Genomic DNA, 14506 nt, shown 5'->3' on the forward strand with positions numbered 1-14506 from the left:
GCTCTGACACGCCGGCTTTGAGTGGACCAACACGGCATCCCTCATCACATAGCTCTCACAGGACACATAAAAGCACGCACTTAAACGCTCACAGCTCTTAATGACTCTCTCTGGAGTGTATCAAACCCTTCACTCCAATCAGCACGACATGGGCTAACGAGGAGAAAGTTCCCACTTGGCCCAAATGACACAGCTCAGGATATGAAGCTGTCTCTGTCCCAGGGTTCCTCGTGCCACAACACCCACTTGCAAAGAGATGTTTTCTACTCTGCTGGCGAGCCACAGCAGCAGGCAAAGCAGGGGTTGTGGTCCGGGTATCTGGGAGAGCAGGATTACAGGGGTGGAAAGAGTTCAGAGGCAGTCGCTCCCAGCAAAGACCAAACCAACCTGATGCTGTGATAAGACTGCTCCTTGACCCTCCATGCAGCTCCATCAGTGGGAACCCAGCAGGGGAATGCTGCAGAATATCCACTATATCCCTCAAAAACCCCACTAGCCATAGCAGTATTTCCTATTTTGTCTCTATAACCTAATCTGACCTCCTCTGGGGTCTCCAGATTAATATCTGAAAAAGCTCACAAGTCCAATCACCCAATTATGAAAAGGAAAGGTTTATCCTATCTAAACAGCATGAAATGTAACATAGACCCAGCTGCCCCCTCCCTCCCGAGAGCCAGATCTCAATCCCTAGCAAGCTGAACAAACTGGGAAGGGGTCACAGGGGAGATGGGGAGGGTCTCTCCCTACTCCTGTATCATATGAAACCTGCAGGAGGAGCAGCTATTTTAATTGGCAAATCCCCAGACTCAACGTTTAATCCCTCTCCATTTTTGCTCAGCTTCCCTCATGCCAAAGCAACACGGGAAGCAGATGAAGCGCTCCACCTGGAGCCACAGCTCAGCAGGAGCAGCCCCCAGGACCTCAGTGAACAGGGAGGTTGAGGATGGTGGGGCTCAGGGCATGCACAGCACACACACACACGGATGGTGGGACAAAGGCTGGCATCACCGGGTGCCATCTAGCACAGACCCACCTGGGGAGTGGCGTGGACTGGAGCAGCCTTGGTACTGATGTGGCAGAGCAGAATCACAGCTCAGAATGACTGCAGCCTCCAAGCCAAGGCTGACTTACTGTCCTTGCTTCTGGGGCAGTCCCCAGAGTACGTCCTCACCCCCCAGTAGGACTGACAGGCTGTCCCAAGGCAGCCTTTGTGCCTCCTTGTATCCCTTTCCTATCCTGATTTCTTTCCTTTGTGCCTCCTTGTATCCCTTTCCTATCCTGATTTCTTTCCTTTGCGACTCCTTGTATCCCTTTCCTATCCTGATTTCTTTCCAGAGAAGTGTGGGGGGATGCTGCCTAACTTTGGGGATTGCATTTCAGCCACCTGACAGAACTGAACATGTCCATGGGAGACCTCAACAGCAGCCAGAGGACTGGAAAGATCCACCGTCCCATTCAGGATCTCATCCCAGGCTTTGCTTGGAAAGGGGAACATGCAAAACCTTCAGGAAAATCCCAGCCTGGCAAGGAACGCCAGTTTGGGTGTAACTCTGAGCCCATCCAAAGGGAAGATCTCCGCGTGGAACAGCAACACACCCAGAGTGGGGCCACGTCGCATCCATGGGTGCCCACAGCCCCAACTTTCCACGTCTCTCCAGGCTGCGCTGCCAAGCATCAGCTCTGCCAACACAGACTGAGCCTCCCTCCCAGTTTCAGGCACAATTTATGGATTAGACAGGCTTCTCTAATCAATAACGGCTCCTGTGTAGAAGTCCCACTGCAGTGCATTCACGTGCCACAGTCAGCCCAACCACCTCAGCAGCCCTCTCCCATCTGATGCTTTCCGACAAGACGGATTTGTGGCCTTGACTTTTCCAGATCGGGAGAAAGTTTATCCTAGGAGCTCAAGTTACACACCAGTAAAACACTCCACGCCTGGCCTCATTAACTGCCATTTAAGACATTCAGAGCCTCCTCTGCTAGAAGGGAGCATCCACAGCTGTCCTTTGCGTGGAGGGCGAGGTAGCTGCAGCAGACAGCACAAAGCCCTTGGCACACACCGTGCTCTCCAATACGTGCCATGCTGGCACCACCCAGGGAGCAGCAGGCAGTTCCAGCTCTCCACCTATGAAATGATCCCGGAGAAAGCAAAGATAGTGCCCAGCTCTGTCCAAAAGGTGTCTGGGCAGATAAAAATAGACGCCTGGAACAACCATATGGAAATGTGAATTAATGAAATATTTCAGCAACTGACTCAACTCTAATTGAGAGCTGAGAACCTCCACCTCCCTTCTGCTTTCCAGGATACAAAAATGACACTGGTAGGTGGAAATAACTACAGCTGTCCCAGTGGGAGAGAAATCAGTGCCTCACAGTGAGCGCAATGGCCAAAATTAAGCACTAGCTTGGTGTTATTACACAACACATCCCAGGAAGCAGCTTCCAAAAACTTGACCTTCTCTTCAAAGGCTTCTTTTTGAGTCGACTTTCCTGTTGCTAACAAGAGAAGTGGATGCGGCGCTCGAGTAAGGTCCTCTGGGATGGAGAACAGCTTTGTCCGTGCGCTGCTTACCGGGGAGGCAGCAGCAATGACACGTTCATGCAGCAGCCCTGCCCTGGCCAGGCTGCCGCACACAACCAAAGCTCTGCTGCACTTCCAACCCCAGCACATAAACAACACAGTGCTCACCACGGGGCGGTTGTAGTCTGCCAAGCACCTGCCCACCCCGAAACCCACGGAGATCCACCACAAGGAACAAGCAGGCAGGGACAGCTGAGCATTGAGTACGAGGCTGGCTCGGCTCCCACCCACCATCACATCCTTCTCCACACTGTGATGTTCAAGGACCCTTTCTGAATCCAATGCACAGGCGACCCCTGAAAGAGCTACAGAAGAGCTGCTCCCTGAACCCAGCAGAGCCCTGGCTTCTTGTTCCAGCTCCAGCTTGTGCTGTAGAGCCTGCATCCCCTGGGTCAGCACTGAAACCACAAATTCATCTACAAACACAGCACCTACATCAGTACACAGAGCTTGGTCTCCAAAGGACTTCACAGAGGCAGTCAATATCATCACCCACACTCAAGATCATCAGCATCTTTAACAACAACTGGTTTAACCAATGAGACCTTAACATCTGCTATACTTGTTGGCTTTAATTATAACCCTGGATATTAACACACCTACTGACCTCAACTCCTACAAGCTTATAAGGGCAGCATCATCTCCTTGGTGCTCAACCTGTATGGAAGTCAGAGCCCTAAAGACTATCTTAAGGCATATAATGTGAGTGCAACTTGGTCATAAGGAGAGCACATGGGCTCCTTCCTGACAGGCCCAGGATTTGTTCTGGCCAAATAGGTTTTTCTCCCCTTCCTCCAGCTGGGGCTGGCTTCCACATGACTAGCAGCACAGCTTGCACACACGGGGTGTGGAAGGGATGGTTGCCATAGCTGTACCTATCCAGCCCCAGCCATCCAGGCACATCAGAATGATGCCTGAAGAACACTGTTATAAATAAGACACTCTCGAGCCTCTATTTGGAGAGCAACTTCCAAGTGTGCAAAACACTATAGCTTCTGGTTTGACCTATTTCACTTTCTTTTACAGGCATAATACAGATTCAGAGAGTCCTCTGCAGAGCAGCAGTGCTCTGGAGAAGCCTGCAGCAGCAGCACAGGCTTTGGATAACCACATCTTCAGTGTTTGCAGGTCTGCAGAGCCTGTCTGAGACCTGAACAGCTCAAGCCTGCATTCTCCTGCTCCAAGGTCAACGTGAGCTCCAACAAGCTCATTCTGCAGCCTGCGTTTCTGTTCCCCTCTATTCTAGGGCTACAAGATGCTCTGGATGAAGGGTCTCTTCCTACAACTGCAATCAATGTGACTTGCAGCAGGACCCGTGGCCCCAAGGGCGATCCCTTTTTGGAAAGGCCCCATTTGTTCCGCTTCCCTTTGCAGGAAGCAGAGGAACAGGACAGGTCAGCACCACCTGCTGCTGCCACCCTGCTCACAAGTCAATCTGCTCCTGTGGGGGAGGTCAGCTTTCATTCAACAGGAGGAAAACTGGTGTGAGAGGGCTGTGAGATGGAGCAAGCACCCTCGGCCCCTCTGGGAAAAGCTGCAATCCATGAGAATATGTTGGATAACAGCTTCTCTGTTGAACTGGTCCTTTGATTTCCATGTTGCAGCCATGTGGAGGGGCTGCAGAATGGGTCTCTGAAGGCAGAGCCGGGAACAGAGGATGCTGACGTGGGCTGTTCTGGTGTTGGGGACCAGAAAGTTTGAGTGCAGGGCTCTTTGGGTGGAGGCAGGCAGAAAAATGGCAGAGGAACATCAAGAAAGGAATCAGTGAGCTCTCCCAGCATCATAGCAGCAACACATAAAAACTTCATTCTACTCTCACCAATGCCCAAGGATTTGACCCTTTGCTGTCTGGATGTATTTTGGGGCAGGATGCACTGGGAGATGCACGCTGACTGGAGATGAGAAGGAGAACCATGGAGCCAACCCTCACCAAGCTCTGCCTCCACCAGCTGATGCTCTCGCAGAGGGGTTCAAGGCACAGTAATGAGAATGGTCGGCAATCAGCTCCCCAGCCCTAAAAGCATGGCAGGCAGCCTTCTGTCCTACCCACCCACATGGGGGATGCGGTGTCTCACCTACCAGAGCATCTTCCATGGAGGGCTCAGCTCTCCAGGAACCTTCTGAGCGGGGCCACCACAACAAGCACCAGTGACATCCAGCCTGACACAGGCAGGGACAGCCCGGCAACAACAACCAGGACAGTGAAACACAAAGCACTTTGCACAGCGGTCACGTTATCCCCTCATCCCTCCCCCTCCATCCCCTTCGGAGCTTCTTAACTTCAGAAACCTTCCTCCAGAGGAGTGTTGGAGTGACAGAAAACATTTTCCAAGCCTAATATCAGTTCCAGATGTTCACAGCCATTTCAGTTTGTACCTCACCCTGTAAAACACATTTCTCTCTCTCCCTCTCTCCGGCGCAGCGCCTGCTTCGGCCATGACATCATGCGCTGGCGGCCGGGCCGTGCACACACACGCGCTCGCACCCTCTTCGAGAGCCTCATGTTCAAACAAAGAGCATCACTCAACTACAAAGCCATCGCACACATGGAGTTATGAGTAATTTCCACAAGTTTTAATAAACAGTTTGGGATGTAATTGCTCTCTGTCTTCTCCGCTGGCTCCCGAGTGGAGAGCTGCTCTCTCTCCCTGCGCTCTGGTGTTGAAAGTGTGGTTTGTTTCGCGCACAAGTTCACCTCGGGAACTGCTCCTATTCACATCAGCTGGGCTGAGGGCTGTGCGTTTCCAAGCACCAGTAAGAAGCCTCTTTAAAACCCACGTCCAGCCGGGGGGCACCCGACCCACACCGGCTCTCGGCTCCTTCCACCCCAATGCCGGAGCGGAAGGACACGCTGAGACCCGCCCCAAACTCATTCACTCCTCCTGACTTAACTCCAAGAAGAAGAGGAGAGAATATTTTCTGGCTCAAGGGAATGGCTGCGTCCTCCAGTTGCAAAACTCCATGGCCTGTCCGTGCTTTGCAAGTAGGAGGTTTCTGCAGGGGGCAGAAGGCAGGGCCGGGTACCATCTAGGACTGAAGCTTTACACGGAGCTGGAGAGCAGGTTGGCACAGTCACAGGTCACAATCAGAAGTGGCTGCAACTGTAATGATGCCCAACCATGAACAGCACACGTGCTTAGTCTCAAAAGACCCAAGGGACCAAACAACAGCATCCTCAAGAGCCTTCTCACCTTGAGGGATTCTGCCAACCCCATACTGCCAATGCTCTGCAAACACATGGGTGCACCTCCTAACAACAGGAGCAACTCGCCACTACCTACCAGCAGCCATGGGACTGGTGGGGAAAGAAGGTCCAGCAATATCCATCAAACACCCATAAGGATTCACATCCTGCAACACCCCTCTCTCAAGGCTTCCCCCTCCTGGGGTTGAATTATTTTTAAATGTTTTTCTCTTGTGTGTGCTGCCCAGATGGGATGGAGACACGATGGCAGTGAGGGGATACCTATGGGGAGATTTTTGGCCATGTGAAGCATGGCACCAAGCAAAGCCTTTGAGAGCTGTAGCAGCCAGCATCTTTGTAAACCTAAGCAAGGTAAGAGGGAGAATCAAGTCATCTGGCATCAGGGGCCTACAGGGTAAGAAAGGATTGAAGGAAAGAATGTTGTTTGGTTATAAACAATGCAGGAAAATAAGAGAGAGTTTCAGGAATGGCTTTTCTCTTTAATTGATAATGGGGTCATTGTGTCCTGAATGGTCCCCCAGAGTGGGGAAAGGGGAGGGCAGCTCCTCACAGTGAATTCAATGGCCTGTCAAACACATGGCAATCATAAAAAGAAAATAATAATAATAATCTGTGTTCCCTACTCTGGCTGCCAGGCAGAGCTCCAGCCACTTCAAAGGAGCAACCCCATGTTTCCCTGGTCTGGCCTCACCTGACCGACGTGTGAGCAATCTGGAATCCCCATCCCAAACACAGCCCTTTGGTGGCTTGTTTTCTTTCTCCATTATTGGAGTTTGCTCCTCTGAGATGAAGAGCAAACCTTCTTCCAGGCCAGGAAACTGGAAACACAACACCGGGGCCGTGGCTGCACCGGGCAGCTCCGTAAGCAGGTGCTGGCAGGGAGGTGTGGGATAAAGCCCAACTTTTAACCAAATGAGGTTTTTTTAATCACAATAGCTATTGGCCTTCGCAAGCTCCCACTTCAGCCACAGGTGGAAACCTTCTCCTAATTCTCCCTCACCAGAGATGGGTGGAATTTGGTACTGCCAGCACCTGGGGCCCTCTGCACAAAGGCAGATCTCTGCTTCAATCAGCAACCAGCTGCCCCTGGCTGCTCCAATGAGCCACTTTAGTGAGCTAAACCCGAAGTCCTTGAGTGAGAAGCAGTAGGAGGCTTTGCCTGGTTTTCTAAGCAGCGGTAGCAACACTCAAGGCCTCCAATGGTATTTTCTGAAATAAATCATTGATTCACTGAAATCCACCCCATCCTTCACATCCCTCCACCTTGCCCAGCAGCCCCTGAAGCACAGCTGAACCGCTGACAAAGCCTTCACAGGGCACAGAGCGATCAGCCCAGCCCAGAACTGGAAACTGAGCTCCAGCCCAGGGAAGTTTTGTATTTCCCCGTGCTGCTTAAGTGATCCCTCTAAAAACTGCAGGCTCCACATTGCTTTGCTAGCTGTGCAAGGTAACTCTAAGTGTCTTGCCAAAGGCTGGAACGCAATTCCCATTCACTGGGAGGGACCAGCACAGCCCTTCAGCTGTTGCAGGCTGACCTTCCCCTGCACCCACCATCCTGTAGCATTTCCATGCTGATCAGATCAAACACCAGCTTCACTCAAGAACTCCAACTCACAGCTCTCCTACCCAAAGAGTGCACATCAGTTCAGTCCACCACACTGCATTTTTGTTTTTCCCCTTCCCTTCCTACACCTCTGCAGAAGCCTTCAGAAACCTCTCCTATAGGCTTCAACACCACACCGACACCTCTGCTCCTTGCACTTTTCTGCACAGAAGCAGCAGCTCTGAGCACACCCAGCACGGCTCAGCACAGCACACACCTCCGAAGGGCACAGAGCCACCCCGCAGCATCACCCACCTGTGTAGAGGTCCGTGTCTGTGTACTCATCCACCTTCTTGTGGTGCAGGACGTAGTCGGACACCTTCGTCCCGATGGCAGGCTGCACATCCAGCCACTCCAGGGAGACCACAGTGCTGGAGGGTTCCACGCTGGGGGACAGCCGCAGGCTGGGCAGGGCAGAAACCAAAGAACACGTCAGCTTCAGCTCCTTTTCCATGAGGAATTCCCTCTCTAAGCAGCACAAGTCTTGAATTGCCCGCCTTCATGCAGAGGAGCATGCACACAGAGCACAAAAGAAGCCTGCAGATGGGTACAGCCTATTTGTGTGGGTGTCCTCGCCTCCCTGCTCCTAGCAGAGCTGAGGTCTTGTAATCCTAAATATCCCATCTGCAGGAGGCTTTGCCTCCTGGGAGAGCTGTTGGAGCTCAGCAGCTCCACGGGGAGCTGAGGACTGCCCAGGAGCAGGAGAGGACCCAGTTTAACTCCAGGCAGCCCAGTGGGGCTGAGTTTACACAAAGAGAAGGTCAGGACTGTGCTATGGAAGGTGGCAGGTGTGGCTGAAAGCTTCCCAGCTGCAAAGGAACAAGTTCTGATGGGCATGAGTAAAAATAAAAGCACAAGCTGGGCAGTGAAACCCTGCCTGAGTTGGAATCTGTGTGGGTATGGGTGCAGCAGAGCAGGCCCAGACTCAGTGCTAACACAAAGGCAACTGCCCCCTCTGCAATGGGGCAAGCAGCAATGCAACTTGGGGCGTGGGAGAGTCCAGCTCCACAAGTGCGAGTGTGTTTGTTAACTCAGGATGGGAAATGAGTCCCCCTCGGAGAACACTGGCTCGCTCAGGTGTCCTTGTGGAGCATTGGAGCCAGTCTTCCTGCTTTCTCAGCTAATTCCCCATCAGCTTGCTCCTGATTTGCTTTTGCTCTGACAAGCCACAATGAATTGCACCATAATTCCATTTCTTTCAGCATTTGAAATCCCCTTCTACGAGCCCTGCTAATCAGGTGATGAAAATCTGGAAGGAAACCTTCCAGGGCCACAGCCAGAGCCAGGATCCTCTACATGCAGCAGGCAGGCAGCAAGGCGCCCCGGAGCACGGCAACGGGCTCAGCGGCACGCAGCAGGAGGTGTCCCTGCACCCCATGGCATGGGGACCGGCACCGGGGAGCACGGGGATACGTACACAGGCTGAGGGAGGGGGCTGCAGTTCGGGAGCCCGTTCTCGTCGAAGGCGTTGAGGTCACACCTGCACCAGTCTTCGATCACGTCGCCTTTCCCCGAGCACCAATATGAGCTCATCAGAGCGCCTTTGAAAGCCTGCCGTGAGAACGGAGAGTGTGAGCATGGGGGGATCGTGGCCAGCGGGCCGGCTGTGCGCTGCTGAGCGCTGGGTGTGCAGAGTCCGGGTTTGGGACGTACTGGGGGGGGTTCTCCCTGTTCTGCCACTGGATCTGCGTGGCCCAGCGTGAGTCCCTGCAGCTCCCAGGGCTTCAGTTCTCTCATAACAGCGATTTGGGTTTATCCATGGATGCTGGACAGGGGGTGTCTATACAGCGCCCCACATTCGTGTCCTCATGAAGGAGGATCAAGCTGCCCTAAGGAACACAGAAATGAGCTCCTGGGTGACACAAGACTTTGTGTCTGGGTACCTTTATGCTGGTGTTGCAGGGAAACTTTCCCACATGTCCATTCCACAACTGCTTCTGACCCAGTGAAGCATAAAGTGGTTCCACAACATTTCTACTATTCACAAAATCATGAAGGTTGGAAATGACCTCTGAGATCACCAAGTCCAACCCCACCCCATCCCACTGTGCCCACTGACCACGTCCCTCAGTGCCACATCTCCATGGTTCTGCAACACCTTCATGGATGCTGACTCCACCACTCCCTGGGCAGCCTGTTTAGTGCTTGACTCCTCTTTAGAAGAAGTAGTTCTTCCCAATATCCAACCTGAGCCCCCCCGACACAACTTAAAGCCATTACCTCTCATCCTATCACTGTCACCTGGGAGCAGAGGCTGATCCCCACCTCACCACAACCCCCTTTCAGGCAGCCGTAGAGATCGATGAGTTCTCTCCTGAGTCTCCTTTTCTCCAGACTGACCCACCCCAGTTTGCAGCTCCACTCTCATTCCTCTCACACATTATTCGTGCTGCCCTCCTGCACGCCAGTCAGTGCTTGATGCACTTGCATAAGGAACATTCACAAGAACAAACTGTGGTACATCAGGAAGAAACCCAACATGCAAAGTCCCGTGGGTGCTCCCCCAGCTGCAGCCTTCCCTCAGCACTGCTCCCATCACATCAACCAGTCCCCCAACAGCAGCACCCGCCTGCTGCCATCTGGGGCTGAAATGCACTGAAATCCCTTTATCTGACCCAGGAGCTCAGCCCGTGGTGCAGGACGGGGCTCAGCATCACCACAGCACCTCCTCCTGCACACAAACACAGCCAGAGCCAGACCCACCATGAAATGAACCACTCTGCAGCACGTTTGGGGCCATGGTGCCCTCGCTGCCCTGCCCATGTCTGGCAGCCTGAGCTCAGCCCACACCCCACAGCCTGCGGATGCCTGGCCCTGCTGATACCGCCTGCACCACAGCTCGCATCTCCAAGATAAAACTTGCCCTTAGAGGGGACAGGGACAGCTGCAGTGCTGTGGCATTTAGCAGAGAACTGTAGGAAAAGCGCTGTCCCGGGGACATTAGTGAAAGGAGGAGGTATAAATAGAGCCTGACGTCAGGCTGCTATTGTTTGGGGCTGCGTCGCTCTCCCCAAACACAGCAGCACCTTTAGCGAGGTGCCTGCCTCTGCAATCCTTCTGCTTGCAGACATTTACAGAACAGCACTGTTCCAGAAAGAGGGGGGGGAAGGAAGGAAAAAAACACCGAAAGAGAAAACGTGACCTGATTTTGTTCTTTAGAATGTAATTATGGCACTGGGTGAGAAAGGGCAGCTCAATGTAACAGGAAAGCAGGGAGGGCAGAAAGGAGTTTATTGGGCACACGGATAAATGTGGGTGCACAGCTGCAGGGATTGCTGGGGCTAGCACAGCAATCCTGGCACAGCCCCCCTGGGAGAACACAGGCACAAAAGAGGCACCGAAGCCCCACGTCACATGGGGTGTCACACTGCCCCCAGCCCCAGCACGCTCCCTTCCTGCCCACTGACCCCCCACAACCTGCAGGGGAGAAATCCCACCTCCCCATTCACGCCCCTCCACCAAACCCACCAGTCAGCGCTCCCCTTCTGTTTTCTATCTGTGATGCTAAGCGCCGTGCCGGATGAGCAGCCCGCTGCGCCTGCCCGGCCTTACCCCACGTTAATTAGATCCTGCAGGTACGCAGCCGTCATCTGCCTTGTGTCAACCTCTGTGCAAACGAGGTTAGCAGATCGATGCGTCCTTCATTTGTGCTCATTAGGGCAGCACACCTACGCACAGCAGCAGGGCTGCAGCGTCCCACTGCCCGAGGTTTGCTATAGGAGGAACGAGGGCTGACAGGCACACAGAGCCTCCCCCACTGCTCAGAGCAGAGGGTCTGGACAGAAGGTATGGGACTTTCCTACGTAGAAGGGTGGGGAAACAGCAGGAGCAAACAGATGGGGGAAATAGGTAAGGTCATGCAGAATCACAGAACCTCTTGAGTTGGAAGGGACTCTTAAAGGCCACCCAGTCCCACTCCCTGCAATGCAGGGACTCTTGCAGCTCCATCAGTGCTCCAACCAGCCTGATCTTGGTTGCCTGCAGGGACGGGACACCACCACCTCTATGGGCAGGATGCTCAGCCATAGCGGCCACACCAAGGCAGCCAGCAGAGGCAAACCATTGGGCACTGCGAGTAGGAAGGGCTTCCCAGCACCAGCAGCGCCCACTGGAGGTGATGGTGGCCATGCCCCACTCCTGCCTGCTGCCCCCCATGCCCTACAGCAATTCTATCGTTCATTTACAAGTATCCAAATTGTATTGTTTCCCTGTGAGTCAGCCCATTTAGTTTATGTCCTTCAGTGCCAGAGGGGAAATTTATGAGATGAGAAACTGGCTCGAAACATTTATTTTCTAGATGACGAGTCATGCCATTAGATATATAGCATTATGAATCATAGGAACAGCATCTAATTTGCTCTTAAAGGTATAATAGGTCTGACTCCCCACACCCATACACACACATATACTGGATTGATAGTTCCCCCGTAGGATGGCTAGTTCATTTGTTTTGACACGAGCAAGACTTACAGGACCATAAAGTCCCATCTTACCATAAGCTAAGCCTATTCATAAAAAAAATATTAAGGAAATGAATGATCAGCTAAGCACATTTATCCCACACTCGATTGCATATGGATCTTTCTCCTGTTGTTATTTGTGCTCAGGGGGAGGCCATTTGGCCCCGTTTTATAGCTCAGATGCTCTGCAGCGAACAGAGAAGAACATTTCCTCTTTGTCCTCCGTTAGACCTGGCTGATGGAGGGAGAAGCATTGAGTTCTTCCTGACCGTGGGTTTTCTGTTGACATCCCCAGAGAGAAAAATGACAGGACACGGAGGAACGCTGCAGAGCAGCATTGGTAGGAATGAGCACAGAGGTGGCTGCTGCTTCCAGGTGGGGCAGAGCAAGGGGCACGTGCTGCTGCTGAGCTGGCTTTGGAGATCCGGTCATCCCCACGGCTGGTGGGGCGATGAGCACCTGGCCCAGCTGCACTGAGTGCCACCAAGGGGGATAAGGGTGTGGGATGCAGGCACAACAGGATGCTACGATGAGAGGGTGGCTGAAAGAAAAGCCTTCCATGTCCTTATGCTGAGGCTTAATACTGCTCACAGGAGATAAATGCCGCTCCTTAGCGGTCTAGACATCTCTAGGAGAAGGAAAAAAAACAAAAGTGAGGAGGAAAATGAAGGATTTCCCAGGCCAGAGACTCTTTCCAGGATCACGCAGCTCGCGTCTGAATGTCTGCTCCAGGTTCGCAGCAAAGGAGGATGAAGTTTCCCTGCTGCTGCTGTTGGCAGCTGATCTCATCTGCGCCGCTCCCACCCTGCTGCCCGTCCCCAGGGAGCAGCATCACCTCATCCCAGGAAGCGTCTGCCGGAAAGGTCAGGGCACTGGCAGGGACTCAGGGCGGGCAGCATCCTGGATTCTGTTATTTATGGGAAGCGAGAGAGCAGCAGAGGACATTGAAACCCGGTGGAGCAGGAGATGAGAGTCTTCTCCCAGCCTGGAGAGCTCCGCTTTCACACCTTGGCTCCAGAGCTCCCGTCAGCAGTCGGGCAGTTACAATGCCTCTATTCTTCCACTGGCTAAAGGGAGTCGGATGTGGGGTAGGGCTGCATTGGGATGAACAAGTGCTGGGCTTTGGTGCGAGGAGGAGGACGGCTCATTAACAGATATGAAAATAAAGCAACAACAACAAAATCCAGACGAAAGCAGCAAAAGAAATAAATTGCACCTCGACAATTCAAACGCTGTCCCTGCCCACCTTGGCTCCCTTTCAGATTTGGCAGTGGAAAAAGCAATCACTGGCACCAGCTCCCCACGCCTCTGAGGCTGCTCTAGGGAAAGGCAGGGAAAGATTGCATCTCTGTGCTGCCAGGGCACTTCCCCTGCTCTGCCCTTTGAGGGCACTGTCCCCATAGCAGGGACATGCAGAAAGCTCCTTGCTCAGCACTTGGAGAGACAGCACTGCATGCATCAGTGTAGGCTTCCCACTGCCATGGAGGTGGGTGGTGACACAGGGACAAGGGACATTTCACCACGTGATGTGCTTAGCTTGTCCTGGGAGGTCAGTGCTGGCTGAAGTGCACAGAAGTGCTCCCAGTCCATGGCTCCATCAGCAAGTGCAACGTAAGCCTGACCCTGAGATCTGACCAAATACCACCAACAGGAGACAACAAAACCATCTGTGCTTTGCACTGCTGCTGAGATACAACCGACAGAACAAAGGGTGCCTCCAGTATGAGCACGGAGGGAACTGGGACACTGCTCTCTGCAGTGCCCTAAACTGCTGCTATCCCATTGCCACCCCATCACCACCACCCATGCTCCTGTTCTGGGCAGTTCGCAGTCTCCACTGGGCTGGGTGTGCTGTGGGGAGGCCATGCCTGCAGATTAATGATGAAATTACACCATTTTCAGATTAAACAAAGGTCCTAGGGGTCTTCTAAAATCCAAGCTCTACATCCATTTGTCTGCTTGCATAACAAGCTATGGGGTTTCAAGCTCATTTCCCACGAGGGGTGGAATTAATCTCTCCTGCCTGCCACCCTCTAAGCACTTCTGCAGCTGCTCTGTGTGAGCTGTGGGGCTTTTGTGTTTGTTTCAGAGGGGGAGGGAGAATAATGTGCTTTACACCTCCTCCGTGTGCTGCTGGACAGGGGCTGCTCTAGGGCAGGAAGATCTGCCTTCACCATCCCATGGGGTGAGGCAGCCAGGGAGGTTTCGATGGGGGCAGTGAGGAGGAGGAAGAAGGCCACCATCCCATGGCACTCCATGGATGTGTGGTTCTGCTCTCCTCTCACTTCAGGACGTTCACTAGAATGAAGCCATGCAGCCATGGACATGACTTAAGATTTCTTCCAGAATCCTGCAGTGAGGAATCTCCTTCATCTGGATGTGGCAACACAGCAACCATTGCTTTAACCACAAACTGATGCCTGCACTGCTACAGAGCACAAGTGATGCTCTCATCTCATGTCTCTTCTGCTTCCATCAGCTGAAACATGATGCAGGATCCAGAGACCTCAGGTGCAGCCACTGCCAAGGTCACACCTCCTGAGCTCATATCAGTGTGCAGGCTGAAGGGAGTGGTTCTGCAATGGCAACAGTGCCAAAAACCAATCTGCGTTCACCTGATCTCACCATCCAACAAAGCCCTTGAGAAGGTACCTGGA

The 14506-nt window shown here is 53.0% G+C and overlaps 1 protein-coding gene across 1 annotated transcript in view; it reads right to left on the minus strand.

Annotated features, from left to right (window-relative positions):
- ASTN2 (astrotactin 2) overlaps nucleotides 1–14506 on the minus strand; it is a 261684-nt gene that overhangs the window by 62908 nt on the left and 184270 nt on the right. The window contains exons 18-19 of the mRNA XM_003642274.6: nucleotides 8807–8940; nucleotides 7645–7793 (exon numbers count right to left, since the gene is read on the minus strand). Coding sequence (XP_003642322.5) covers nucleotides 7645–7793; nucleotides 8807–8940 — 283 coding nt within the window. The remainder of the gene's footprint in view (nucleotides 1–7644; nucleotides 7794–8806; nucleotides 8941–14506) is intronic.

Source organism: Gallus gallus, chromosome 17 (genome assembly GCF_016699485.2).
Source record: "Gallus gallus isolate bGalGal1 chromosome 17, bGalGal1.mat.broiler.GRCg7b, whole genome shotgun sequence".
Taxonomy (NCBI): Eukaryota; Metazoa; Chordata; class Aves; order Galliformes; family Phasianidae; genus Gallus; species Gallus gallus.